We start from the raw sequence: 13,150 nt of genomic DNA, 5'->3' as shown, positions 1-13,150 counted from the left end.
CCACATAGATGTCAAAGTAACACCGGCGCACATATGTCTGAATATGTCCTATGAGTCTATATATTTAATTCAAAGTAACTCATATATTTTTCTCCAGGATGGCCGGGCTGATGTGGTTGCAAATGATGCGGGTGACAGAGTTACTCCAGCTGTTGTTGCCTACTCAGAAAATGAAGAGGTACTATTCCCCCTCACATTTTTGCTTTGAAATAAGTGAAAATTACATGCATTGTAATAAATATATTGCTCTTTTTCAGGTTGTTGGATTGGCAGCAAAACAAAGTAGAATAAGAAATATTTCCAATACAGTCATGAAAGTAAAGCAGATCCTTGGCAGAAGGTATGGAATAAAATATCACTTCAACATATAGATAATAAAAATGTGTGTATACATTCTAAGCATAATGTGGAATGAAACTAGAAACACCATTTGTTTCTTCTGGGGTTTGTTTTTTTCCAGTTTTTTCTGACAGTTATTTCAGAGAGTACTTCAGTAGCCAGTTTCTTTTGATGATTAGTGTCAAATCTTCTCAAAGATGGGTTTCACTCAGATGTTTATTTCTTGCTGACAGGTCTGTTTGAATTGATAAATACCAAAATTCCTTTCATTTTGATAGTTTGTGTCATTCAGAGGTGGTAGTTTGGACTTTTTATATTTCAGGTTTTTTTTTGACTGAGGGAACTTGAAAGATTTTGGGGGAATTTGATGACTTCTTTGCACTGTAGTTGATTTTTGCAGAATCTATTATATTTGGTTATAATTTATGTAGATACTATCGATTTTCTTTGGGTCCTTTTGTGACTCTTTCTGGGAACTAACTTTTCCAGTGGCTTACAAATTTAATCATTAGAGAAACAGTTTAATTAGCATCATACGCAAGAATCAGGTTAATCATCTGTTACAGCTTTAATTAAAAGATTAAAGAGTCTTGCTTCCCCAGACTCATGTCTCCTCAAATTATAGATTATCATAATACTTAGGGGGTTTCATTTTCACTGTAGTAGTAATACTTGAAATGGTGTTTTTAAGTTTTCAGAGTGCTTTCACATCTATTATTTTATTTAATCCTCTCAAGTCCCTATAAGGTTAGTGGGGCAGGTTTTATCTCTTCCCATTTATAGATGAAAAAAATCAAGGCAAATAGAAGTTATGGTATTCCTAAAGTAGTAAGGGAGGTGAACTAGATAGGACTACAATTCAGGACTTATAAATTGGGCCCAGGTTGTTTCCTTTCTGTGTTCTGTTGAGAATTTAAATAGAAATTTTTTATGTTGATTTATTTTTTTATACATACAGATACTTTTTATTATCCTTTACTTGTGTGTAGTTAAACTGAACTTTACTTTTTCCCCCTTTTAGGATATCTATGCACTATGTCAGAAACTACAGTATTTTATAGAGAATTCAAATTTTTGTGGTGATGATGATAAATTATAAGTTCTGAAAAAAAGCAGGAGTTATAGATGGATGTTGAAGCTAGATTCACTGTATGCAGCCAACAATATGTTATTTTAATTGAACTTTAATATTTTGAGTACTTGTACATAGTGTTGTAAGAAATAATACAAAGAGATGCTGTATTTTACTGGATTTACCACTTTCTCCCAATAATAACATCTTGCAAAATTACAGTATCACAATCAGATACTGACGTTGATATAATCAAGATTTAGAATATGTCCACAGATCTATCCCCTAGTAGTCCTATTTGTTTTATGCTGCTGTTTTGGGGCAGACAGTTGGAGTAAAGATGTGGTTGTCTTTTGCTATATTATGCAAAAAGCTCTGTATTAACAAGAATAACTTAAGCTTACTTTTCTGGCCCTGAAAGTTATCCTTTAACAAAGGAGTGCAATGGTGACAGTCAGATGGGTAATACATAGCCACAGTATGCTGCTTGCAGCAAGGTTAATGAAGGATGAGCACCCTTCAGACAAACTGCTACACCACGGTCCTGCTAGCTGCCTCATGCTCCAGGGATTTCCCAGTTCGTCTGTCTACTTAGAAGACAATGGGTGATTTTTACAGACACACAGGTATCCCAGGTTTCAGCCTTGGAAGCATTCTGGCCTTCATGGAGGAGCCAGTCCTCTTGTTATCAAGTCAGTAAGGCCCTTTTTAGCCCCTGGGTCAGTGTCTATCCTGGATGAACTCCCAAAGTTGGGCTTTTTCAGTCTTGGCATCCTACCTGTTTGTGACCTACTTACAGGTAGCACAGCTTAACTTGCTGCCACAATTATCCTTACACCCTTCCTGTAACTCTCATTCCCCTGTGGCCTTCCAGCCAGAAATTTGGTCCTTGGATCTGGCTTCTCAGCAATTAGCCCTGAGAGGGAAGAATCCGTTGGCTCCTGGAAATAAACTGAAAGCACCCAGAGTTTCCCCACACCTTCAGATTTGCACCTTGCTGTCCAGGAGCTTTCTTCAGCTAGCCTTCCTTCCCAGTCCACTATGGCCAATTCCAATAGCAGTGCGGGCATCCGGTGGTCCAGACAGGAGACGCGAACTCTTCTCTCCATACTAGGCGAGGCAGAATACATTCAACGCCTCCAGACTGTGCATCATAATGCAGATGTCTATCAGGCTGTGTCTAAGCGAATGCAGCAGGAAGGCTTCCGCCGCACCGATCGTCAGTGCCGCTCCAAGTTTAAAGTTCTGAAGGCATTATATTTAAAGGCATATGTTGCCCATGCCACTAGTATGGGTGACCCACCACACTGTCCATTTTATGAGACCTTGGATCAGCTTCTCCGAAATCAGGTAGTGACTGACCCAGACAACTTAATGGAGGATACTGCTTGGGCCAAGCACTACTCTCAGAACTTAATGGCCTCTGACAACCCAGGGGAAGAGGGAACCGGCATTCTGAAACCAAAAAGGACTCAGGCAGCAGATCATCAGCCTATCTCGAAAACAGTTAAGGAATCAGATGAGGATTGTCAACTGAGAATCACTGACCAGATGCAAGAAACCAGTGACCTTGAGGACTCCTGGGATGAATCCTCAGGTGCAGGTAATTTCCAAACATGTAAAGGATTGGGTCCCAGAGTCACTTGGTTCTAAACAACAATATATGATTGGATGGTGTGGGTTTTTTTTTTTAACATAACCCCTGTTTTTGCCCCTGCCCTCTTTTTTTAAAACCTAATTATAAGATAAGGGGCTCCAGGTATTTAAAAGCTATGACCCTAGGTATGTAAGGTATAGAACTCTTTAATTGTATAAGTGCTCTTTAGAACCAAACTATTTTGGCAATATTTGTAATGGGTACTTAGGCATTTGTGGATATAAAGTGGGTTGGATAGCTAAGTGGAAAGAGGCTCAGTAAGGTAAAGGGAAGGTTTTGGAAATAAGGTTACAATAGGCTAAAATGGCCAGACCAATGAAATGAATTCTTCCTAGTCCCTTGTGGAAAGAGGATTTTCCAGGATCCACCACAGTTTTGTAATTGTCTCTCAGCTCTGCTGCTGGCTCCATGCATTCCCTTAGCAGGAATGCCCTCTCTGCAACATTGTTGCTTTGTTTTTCAGGGTGCTCTCAAGGGACCCCCAGCTACAACAGTTCCCACCACCTTTTCAGAGGTGCAGTTGCTCCCTGTCAGAGCAGCCCCATGACCAGACTGGGTGTGTCCGGTGAGCCCAGTCCCTGCACCAGCACGGGCCGAAACACTCCTGGGGTGGCCTTCACACAGCAGCCTCCAATCTCCTCCGGAGTTCCTTTTTCTGGTGGGGATAGGCCTTTGACCAGTGAGCCCCCTCCAAGGTGGGCAAGACGAAGAAGGCGGTCAGTGGCCAGGACTATTGCAGCTGAATTGGCAGAAAACAGGAGATTGGCACGAGAACTTTCAAAACGTGAGGAAGAAAAATTGGACAGGCTGATTGCTATTGGTGAGGAGGCCAGTGCTCAGCAAGACACTGCCAATGAGCTCCGCAGGGATGCCGTGATTGCAGTGAGACGCTTGGCAACAGCAGTGGAAGAGGCAACCAGTGCTTTTCAGCTAGGGCTTGAAAAATTGTTTCAGAGATTAATTTCTAACACCAAAAGTTAGGAACTGATGACAAAAGGGTATATACCCTAAACTGGTAGAAGCCCATATCCAAGACTTGCCTTTTGGTGACCTGGATCTTTTTCCATGTCCTCAGAGAAAAGAGTGGATGAGCCGCAAATATACAGAAGAGTAGGAATATACGTGCTAGTTGTTTTTCCCAAACTTCTCCACTAATTGAAAGACTTCAGATATGTGAGAGGTGGCCTAATGGAAAATGGATGGAGCCAACTCCAGAGCTAGTTAGCCCTGACTTTGTCACTGATATGAGGCAATTTAGTTTACCTCTCTGCACCAGTTTCCTCATCAGTAAAATGGGAGCTAGGTAACAATTCCTAACCTGCCTACCTCACAGGGATGTTGTGAGGATCAAATGGCTAATAGATGTGAAAGGGTTTTAAAGCACTATATACACATGTAAGTTATTAAATGTATATGACCTTGGCTGAGGTAAGGCGAGGATGCGGCACATTAGTTGACAAGATAAAGAATTATGCTTGAATAGTTGTTTAACTTGATTGCTTTCTGAAGTTTAAAGTCTTCAATTTTTTTAATGCTTCTGTAGCTCAAGACTACTATAGACACAACATCTATTTGTACCTTTCTCTCATTTTCACTGCTGTGTCTGTGACATTCCTACTAGTGAGCACTCAATAGTCAAACCATCTTTCCCTCCATTTTAATAGTTCTTAGTCTCTATAGGATATAATTCAAAACTAATAGGAAGCCACAGTCATGTGTTATGGTTCATATTGATAATCCGATATAATGAGATATTGGCTGTTTATAAAATATTAAATGTAAGTAAATTCTTTGCATTCTATATTACTTGGGTCCTTTACATGCATAATTACATATTGTTAAATTTCGATTGCTAATTGAATATCTTGGAAAGATTTGGGATAAAATCAGTTTCCCAGGTGCTTTTTAGCTAATTTCATTCTTTTTTGTTAGTGTTGTTTCTGTGTTGTATGTTACAGAAGGCAAGCACTAGAAAACTTTCCTTCTAGGGAACTTTCCAAAATCACTTTTTCTCACATGGTGTAGACCAGTGATAGCGAACCTATGACACATGTGTCAGAGGTGACACGCGAACTCATTTTTTTGGTTGATTTTTCTTTGTTAAATGGCATTTAAATATATAAAATAAATGTCAAAAATATAAGTCTTTGTTTTACTATGGTTGCAAATATCAAAAAATCTCTATATGTGACACGGCACCAGAGTTAAGTTAGGGTTTTTCAAAATGCTGACACGCTGAGCTCAAAAGGTTCGCCATCGCTGGTGTAGACAAAAGATCACCTAGTTAGTGGCATGTGGTGGAAAAGAATAGCTTTGGAAAGAGTTGAGGGTGGTGTGAATAAAGACTGCTTGCAATAAATAACTCCTTTTAAGCACAGGTTCTCAAAAAACATTCCATTTTCCCCAAAAAACACAGGTGTTGAGCCATATTTCCAATTTAAAAGTTTTTCTTCAATCTAGAGGCTGAAAAAAAGTCTGAGCATGTTGGAAGAAGTTTTATATTTTGCAGGCTTAGGTGTTAATGCAGGAAATACAAATAGGTGAAGAAATAGTTAAAAAACAGTGGGAACATACCTGGAACCATGAATAGATGTCAAGCAAGTGAGCTGCTCTGTTGAGTGGGTAATGGATGGAGGCGGCAGCCGCTGTGGTAGCATACACTGGAATCCTGTCACAGTTACATTGGCAAATCATTTGAATTGTTTTAGGTCACTAAATGGCGGGATATGTGTCAGTTATAACTAGATAACACTAATGTAGGTAGGTAGACATTTTGGAAAAACGGAAGTACTTGGTGAAAAATGAGGCCTGTACTATATTAATCTGTTAATGATGGCAAAATAAATAGGCAGTGATTTATTTAAGATAAAGGAAGTGCTAAAGTATAGAAGTGGAGTTAAACTTTGAAGGTAGTATTGTGAAAAGCTAATGGGTAATGTAACCTTAATGTGGGAATAAAACTAAAGGAAAATAACTTAAAGAAGTGAACAGAACAGAAATAGGCAAAATATTATAAAGAGGAGGGAAGTTGTAATAAGGGGATGTTATGTGAAAGAAAACAAGCCCAGAAATCCTACTTAAGTTCCAGGCCAAACCATTACTACCTGTCCATCCATAACCGTTTGAGTCCCAAGCAGCGGGATCACGCTGCTTGGTATTTCTCAACATAAAATAAAACAACCGCTATCACGCTGTTGGGGTCTTTTCGTACTCATTTAGAGAAAGTGAGGTTGCGCTGTTTGGGATTCTTCGACAGTGTTTTTTTCAATACCCCCTGGGACTCAAACGAATCGTATGTTTTCTCGACATAAAATCTCAGCGCGATTGCGCTGCTTGGGACTCAAACTGTTAAGTGGGTCATTTTACCATTCTACTAGTATATCTCAGGATCCTCACCTATTAAGAAACTGGTAACTGTTCTACCTACCTCACGGGATTGTTGTGAGGGTCAAAGAAACAGATAAATGTAAAAATGCTTTCATACATGGAAAGCACTATACTGTGACAGTAGTGGGAAAGAAGACCCTGTGCACGTTAATGCTGGTATGTGCCCAGTCTAAGGGCCTGCTGACCATGCAAGAGACATGTAAGGAAGGAGGAGGAAGAGAAAATGGCATTGCTGATAAAGGTTGTGATACTATGGTAGGGTTAACATTCTGCCTCTTTAAGACCATGATGTAAATAAGGTGCTGTGTATACTAACCTCCCACCACCCTTTGTTTTTCTGTTACATAATTAATCCTGGTGTGGACAAATAAAGTTTTTATTTGTATGTAGTTGTGAGTCAGTTCGCTACTTTCTGGTGCTATCCGTGATCATTTGTCGTCACCTGCATTCTCTGTTTTCTGCTTTTCTTCTACTTAATCTCCAGGTTCTTGCCTATACATAGCCTCCAAGAGCTATGTGTGCTTTCTGTCTTCACATAAGCCAGGGCCTTTTTGCATAGCAGTTGAGAAATAATTTTCCTTTCTACGAGTTTTATAAATTCCATAAAATATCTTTTCCCAGCAAATATCTTCTCTGAGTGATAGGTAGCCTACACAATAGGATAAATTATCCTGGTTGACTTAAATTCTAGTCTTAAAACAACTGGTAAAGGTGCACAATTTACAATATTGGTGCAAAAAAATTACTATAGGCACACTTCATCTGATTCTTACTCTTAAAATATTTGTCCAGGATATAGTCTATTGCAGTGGTTCTCAACCTTCCTAATGCCGCGACCCTTTAATACAGTTCCGCATGTTGCGGTGACCCCCAACCATAAAATTATTTTCGTTGCTACTTCATAACCATAATTTTGCTTACTGTTATGAATCGTAATGTAAATATCTGATATGCAGGATGTATTTTCATTGTTCACGACCCACAGATTGAGAACCGCTGGTCTATTGGGTGTTTGAAAAGGGAAGAAGGGGAGGGTTCAGTGGAAAGAATACTAAAGTTTGCATTAAAGATCTGGATTCTGGCCAGTTCTGCCATTAACCATGTGACTTTGGGCAAGCTATTTTACCTGTTTCCTCACTACCAATTTTTAGGTGATAGAGAAGGAAGTGTGGGGAATCTGCAAGTATTCAGACAGACTTCTAAGCCAAATTAGGCAATTTTAAACAACCCTTTTGTCTTTCTCTTAATTATACAGGTAGGGTTATCAGATGTTCAGTAACCCTTTAGCACAAGCATGTCAAACTAAAAAGCTAACATGAGCCAAATAAACAAGGTTTAAGTTTGGGCCACAAAAAAACAAAAGCCTCAATTTTCATAGAAACATAGGTTTATTTCAATAGAGACATGCTGAATACAAAAGGCTGAAATGAGTAATCATTAACATAAAATAATAGAACACTTTAATAAAAATTAAGTTTTTCTTGAACATTAACTTACCAGACACTGAATAACTGCACAAATTAATAAGTGCAACGCAAATAAACCTATTTTTCTTGTTCTCTGAAAGACAAATATTTCCTGTTGCACACACCAAACAAGTCAGTCCAAGATTAATGACAGGGCAATCGGCTGCTAAAATATTCACTGATAGTATAACATGCTTGCTTTAGCAGTTAGCCACTATTCATTTCCACCTCTTCTTATTAAACATTTAAGACTGGTTTCTGAACAGAATAGCCACAGCCCTTGGAAGAAGGGTTTAGGGCAAGCATGTCAAACTCATGGCCCACAACGAATATTTTTGTGGCCCAGCCAATATAATGGTATGTAAGAAATGTTTTAATAAAAATTTCATAACTTCGTTTTTACAATATCCTGTTATACGTAATTATTAATAACGAACTACAATGTTCACTAATGACTGATTACTGTAATCATGTTGCATTCATTTCCCTTACGTGCAGGCACACCATTTCTCTCCACTAATACTAGCAGCGAATATTTTAGCAGCCGATTGCCACATCATTAGTCTTGGACTGACTTGTTTGGTGTGCGCAACAGGATATATTTCTCTTTCAGAGAACAAGAAAAATAGGTTTATTTGCATTGCACTTATTAATTTGTGCAGTTTTTCAGTGTCTGGTAAGTTAATGTTCAAGAAAAACTTAATTTTTATTAAAGTATTCTATTATTTTATGTTAACGATTACTCATTTCAGCCTTTTGTATTCAGCATATCTCTATTGAAATAAACCTATGTTTCTATGAAAATTGAGGCTTTTGTTTTTTTGTGGCCCACATAAACTTAAACCTTGTTTATTTGGCTCATGTTAGCCTTTGAGTTTGACATGCTTGGTTTAGGGGACCGATTTACTTCATCTCAGTAAGATGAAATTAACCAAAGATCAGTTATTCCTATTTCTGCTGAAGGGGCAGAAGTACTTAATCATGCACCATCTTATTGCCAGGCAGTGAACAACCATACCCTGATAGAGAAAACCTGGGATCAAATACTGACTCTGCCCCTTATTAACTGTTAAGTCATTGACCCTCTATGAACCTGTTATCTCTAAAATAATGTCTGCCAAATTAATCCCATTAAGGTATTGTGAAGATCAAGTGAGGTAATATATGTGAAAACAGTCTGCATAAATTGGTATTACTATTTTGAGCAACAAAACACCCCTTTTTTTTTTTTATTGCCATGCACTTTTATTTAGTACCCACTTTATATAGGGTAATATAGATCTGTCCACCTGTAGTACTGTGTACCTTTTCATATATAACATTTGTACTGTTGCTTACTCTTGATTTTGGGTATTGATTCATGTTCAGACCAAGCAACAGAAATGGTATTAAGCATGCTGGTTTGCCCTTAGTTTGCAATCTTACCTCTTTTGTCCTTTTTATCTCAGTGGTTGGGTCTTCAGGATTATAGATGGGGAAGTATGTAACAAAATCATTGACATTATGAAAAATCACCCCCAAATGTATTATAGTACCTATTAGTAGCAGTAAGATCAGAACAAGAAAGAGCTACTTTCAAATGCAAAGGTTAACACTTTAATAGAATTACTATAACCTTTGTAAACATTCTCTGTAGTAATTGAAATTTTTTTGAAGTTTTTTAAAATATTAAGCAACTTAATTTTGTTTACATTTTTATATTTGTTCAGTGGTAATAAAAAATATAGTGTTCTTTAAAACTTATATATGAAAAATACAGATTTTAATACTTAATTATCTTTATCTTTATGAACAGCTCTGATGACCCACAGGCTCAGAAATACATCACAGAAAGTAAATGTTTAGTGAGTATGGTCCTGTTATTACTTCCCTATTACACAAAGTAATTGCTAAGGTGCTGTCCTATAATATTGGTTTGAAACTTTATATTTTTGTTAAAATTGTTCCTTATTTAACACTTACAATTTTCTTTCTAGGTCATTGAAAAAAATGGGAAATTACGATATAAAATAGATACTGGAGAAGAAACAAAATTTGTTAACCCAGAAGATGTTGCCAGACAGATATTTAGTAAAATGAAAGGTATTGAGCCAAAGCAAAAAAATTTTTAAGAGTTGACCTTAAAAGTAAACATATTTTTTGGTTTCATCACTTCTGACGAGGGCTAGAGCTGAGTGGCATTCTTAAAACAATTTAGGAAATTTTGGAGTAGATTATGCATAAGGCTCGCATCACCTCTGGGATTATACTATGAGTTTGTGGAATGTAAGGCATCCCTTTAATGTGTTGAACTAACATTATACTGTTTGTCTTTACATTGACACATTAGAAGCTCATTCCCAATAAAAACCAGTCTAATTTGGGAGGTGGTTAAAACTGAAGCCTAAGAGCCAGGCACCTTAGAAAGTATCTAGTTCTATGTCCACAAACTACCAAATCCACACGCATGATTTAAGAGAGCAAAAAAAGAAAATCAATAGGGTGGGACAGCAAGTGAACTGGAAAATCTTTATAGTGAGAAGATCTTTGCTGCAAATTGATTAACCTCAGAAAGTATCACTTGATATATTTCTGTGTCATCAGAATTTATTTTTATGTTTTTTTAATATATAGAAACGGCACATTCTGTCTTGGGCTCAGATGCAAATGATGTAGTTATTACTGTTCCATTTGATTTTGGAGAAAAGCAAAAAAATGCTCTTGGGTAAGTATAATATGGGTTTATTTTATTTGCTTAAAGGAAATACAAATTTTACAATACCACCATATAGTAAAAAAGTAAAATTACATTTGAAAACCCCTTGGCCAATAAAATTTTATTTGTAACGTATATTTGTAAATAGTATGGTAAAAAGTATGTTACTGATAATATTTCCTATCTTTTATGAAATGTTAAGAGAATATAAAATTAGATGTACCTTCTTATCTATTTTGATTAGAAATGTTTTTAATTACCAGGTTAAGTTTATGTTTATGAATTACTTTGCCTTATTTTTAAGTAATTAGGGTTTATGTTGAAATTATATAAAAATAGGCAATTTTATATGTTTGCAGGTATTCCTTCACCTTAGTTCTTAACATCTAACCAAAAAGTTGCATGTAGTTTTTATAGATTGTGCAAATATAATTGGTGAGAATGCATGTCTTTACTTTTGGAATACAGTTCCACATGAGGTTTTGGCAAGCATCTAGGTTGCTTCTGGGGCAGAGAATTGCTTCATTTACTTGAACTGGAGGGATATTAAAAACTGACTCTAAAAGAAATTGGAAAATTGCAAAATGTTATAAATTTGTCTAAAGTTTATAAGCATAGGCATTTTTGAGAGCTTTCTTTTTCTTGTTAAGTATAAACACATGGTATTTTCTTAATTAAGAAAATAGACTCTGAACATTATTATCTACGCTAATAAAAGATGTAAATTGACCATCCCTTCATGACGCCCACCAGCCAATCGAGTGAATATGCAAATTAACCCTATAAAGATGGTGAGCCAGTGGGCAGTGCACACACACCGAGCAGCTGGGGGCAGGGTGGGATGCTTGCGTCATCGCCATGGCAAGGATGCAGGTGTTTCACACGCCCCAACCACTCGGGGCCTCTAGGCAGTGTGGAAGGTGGAAAGGTGGCTTCGGGCCAGAGCAAAGGCAGAAAGGCAGCTCCGGCCAGAGTGAAGGCAGTGCTGGCAGCCAGGGGAAGGAAGGCCTGTTCTTGCATGAATCTTCATGCAGTGGGCCTCTAGTTTTTTATAAAACAATACCTAATTATTTATTTAACCAGTGTGAGTTAAAATAAAAGTTTATAGACAAATATAGCATGTTACATAGTTGTGAGTAAACGTTAGCTTTTTAATATTGAGTAGACTCAGTTTTGAAAAAGTAATTCAAGACCTGACAATAAAACTAACATGAAGCATAAGAAATCCTATGTAATAAAGAGCTAATATGCAAATGTTTGTCATGCCATCACACGCCAAACAGCTCAGACACTCAACACTGGGGAGAGAGGAATGGGGACCAGCCAGGCTGCAGCCCAGGAGAGGGACAAGCCACCCGCCCCATGGTCCCAGGCACCTCCGGCTGCGGCCCAAGCAAAGCACCCCACCTACGGTCCCCTGCAGCTGCGGCCGGCCCGGGTCCTGGGTGCCTGTGGCCGGCCAGAGGAAGGGAAGCCTGGGTCCCTGGTGCCTGCAACCAGCCGGAGGAGGGAATCCTGGGTCCCGGGTGCAGGGTGAGGCAGAGGCAGTTAGGAGCGATCAGGCCAGCAGGGGAGCAGTTAGGGGCAATCAGGTAGGCAGGCAGAGGTGGTTAGGGGCGATCATGTAGGCAGAGGGGTTAGGGGCGACCAGGCAGGCAGTCAGGTGAGCAGTTAGGAGTCAGCGGTCCCGGATTGCGAGAGGCAGTCAGACATCCCCTGAGGGGTCCTGGATTGGAGAGTGTGCAGGCCAGGCTGAGGGTCTCCCCCCCACCCCCACCCCCCGTGCACAAATTTCATGCACCAGGCCTCTAGTTATTTTGATGAAATAAAATGTTTGCTTTTTAGGTAGATTACTTAAAAGGTAAAGAAAAACCTTTCTCAAACTTTTGTCAGAAGCAGCTCAATAGTCAAAGAAAACTCCATTTAGCAGATCAAAGAAAATTTTTAGTTTTCCGTAAGTATACTATTCATATTAGCGCTTTAAAATCCTATATAATAAAAGGCTAATATGCAAATTGACCAAACGGCAGAACAATCGGTCGCTGTGACGCGCACTGACCACCAGGGAGCAGACGCTCAATGCAGGAGCTGCTCCCTGGTGGTCAGTGTGAGCGCTGCTCACCAGAAGCCGGGCTCATGGGTGGCGAGCGCAGCAGCAGTGGTGGGAACCTCTCCTGCCTTCGCAGCAGCGCTAAGGATGTCCATCTCCCGAAGGTTCCCAGACTGCAAGAGGGCGCAGGCCGGGCTGAGAGCACCACCCCCCCAGTGCACAAATTTCATGCACCAGGCCTCTAGTACTATATAATGCATTGGTTCCATTTTAGATAGCTTCTCTATACAAGATCAGTTCTCTTTATTTCCAGTTTTTTAATTTGTTCTTTATTTCTTTGTTTCTCATTCTTAATAACCAGTTGTACAAAATTACTTTTTTCTTTGTTTTTAATCTTTATTATTGAAAGTATTACACATGTCCTTTTTTTCTTCCCCATTGACCCCTTCTAGCCTGCCCCTGTCCCTTGCCCCAGGCTTTCACC

At 38.7% G+C, this 13,150-nt stretch overlaps 2 protein-coding genes across 6 annotated transcripts in view; both read left to right on the top strand.

Moving 5' to 3' along the window:
• HSPA14 (heat shock protein family A (Hsp70) member 14) overlaps positions 1 to 13,150 on the top strand; it is a 58,978-nt gene that overhangs the window by 956 nt on the left and 44,872 nt on the right. For 4 of the 5 annotated variants that reach the window (XR_011473527.1, XM_070432039.1, XM_070432020.1 and 1 more), the window contains exons 2-6: positions 98 to 178; positions 258 to 340; positions 9,717 to 9,765; positions 9,898 to 10,003; positions 10,535 to 10,625. Coding sequence is in view for 4 of the 5 variants with exons in the window: in XM_070432039.1 (XP_070288140.1) it covers positions 98 to 178; positions 258 to 340; positions 9,717 to 9,765; positions 9,898 to 10,003; positions 10,535 to 10,625 (410 nt within the window). In the remaining variant the exon portion in view is untranslated. Of the gene's footprint in view, positions 1 to 97; positions 179 to 257; positions 341 to 2,925; positions 3,015 to 9,716; positions 9,766 to 9,897; positions 10,004 to 10,534; positions 10,626 to 13,150 lie in introns of those variants that run through there. The other variant, XM_070432052.1, reaches the window with a different exon arrangement.
• MSANTD7 (Myb/SANT DNA binding domain containing 7) lies at positions 261 to 6,844 on the top strand. The gene is made up of 3 exons (XM_070432066.1): positions 261 to 340; positions 2,286 to 3,014; positions 3,532 to 6,844. The coding sequence occupies exons 2-3, from the start codon at positions 2,453 to 2,455 to the stop codon at positions 4,047 to 4,049; spliced, it is 1,080 nt and encodes a 359-aa protein (XP_070288167.1). The 5' UTR covers positions 261 to 340; positions 2,286 to 2,452; the 3' UTR covers positions 4,050 to 6,844.

This window comes from Myotis yumanensis, unplaced genomic scaffold (genome assembly GCF_028538775.1).
Source record: "Myotis yumanensis isolate MYYU_CA2020_CCGP unplaced genomic scaffold, mMyoYum1.0.hap1 SCAF_1, whole genome shotgun sequence".
Lineage (NCBI taxonomy): Eukaryota > Metazoa > Chordata > Mammalia > Chiroptera > Vespertilionidae > Myotis > Myotis yumanensis.
The sequence above is the reverse complement of the archived record's forward strand: the minus strand, read 5'-3'. Positions and strand labels throughout refer to the sequence as shown.

Excerpts from the sequence above, each read along its gene's own strand:
- MSANTD7 (XM_070432066.1), top strand. The coding sequence starts at position 2,453 with ATGGCCAATTCCAATAGCAGTGCGGGCATCCGGTGGTCCAGACAGGAG. Across the intron at positions 3,015-3,531 it reads GGATGAATCCTCAGGTGCAG|GGTGCTCTCAAGGGACCCCC; the intron begins GTAATTTCCAAA and ends TTTGTTTTTCAG.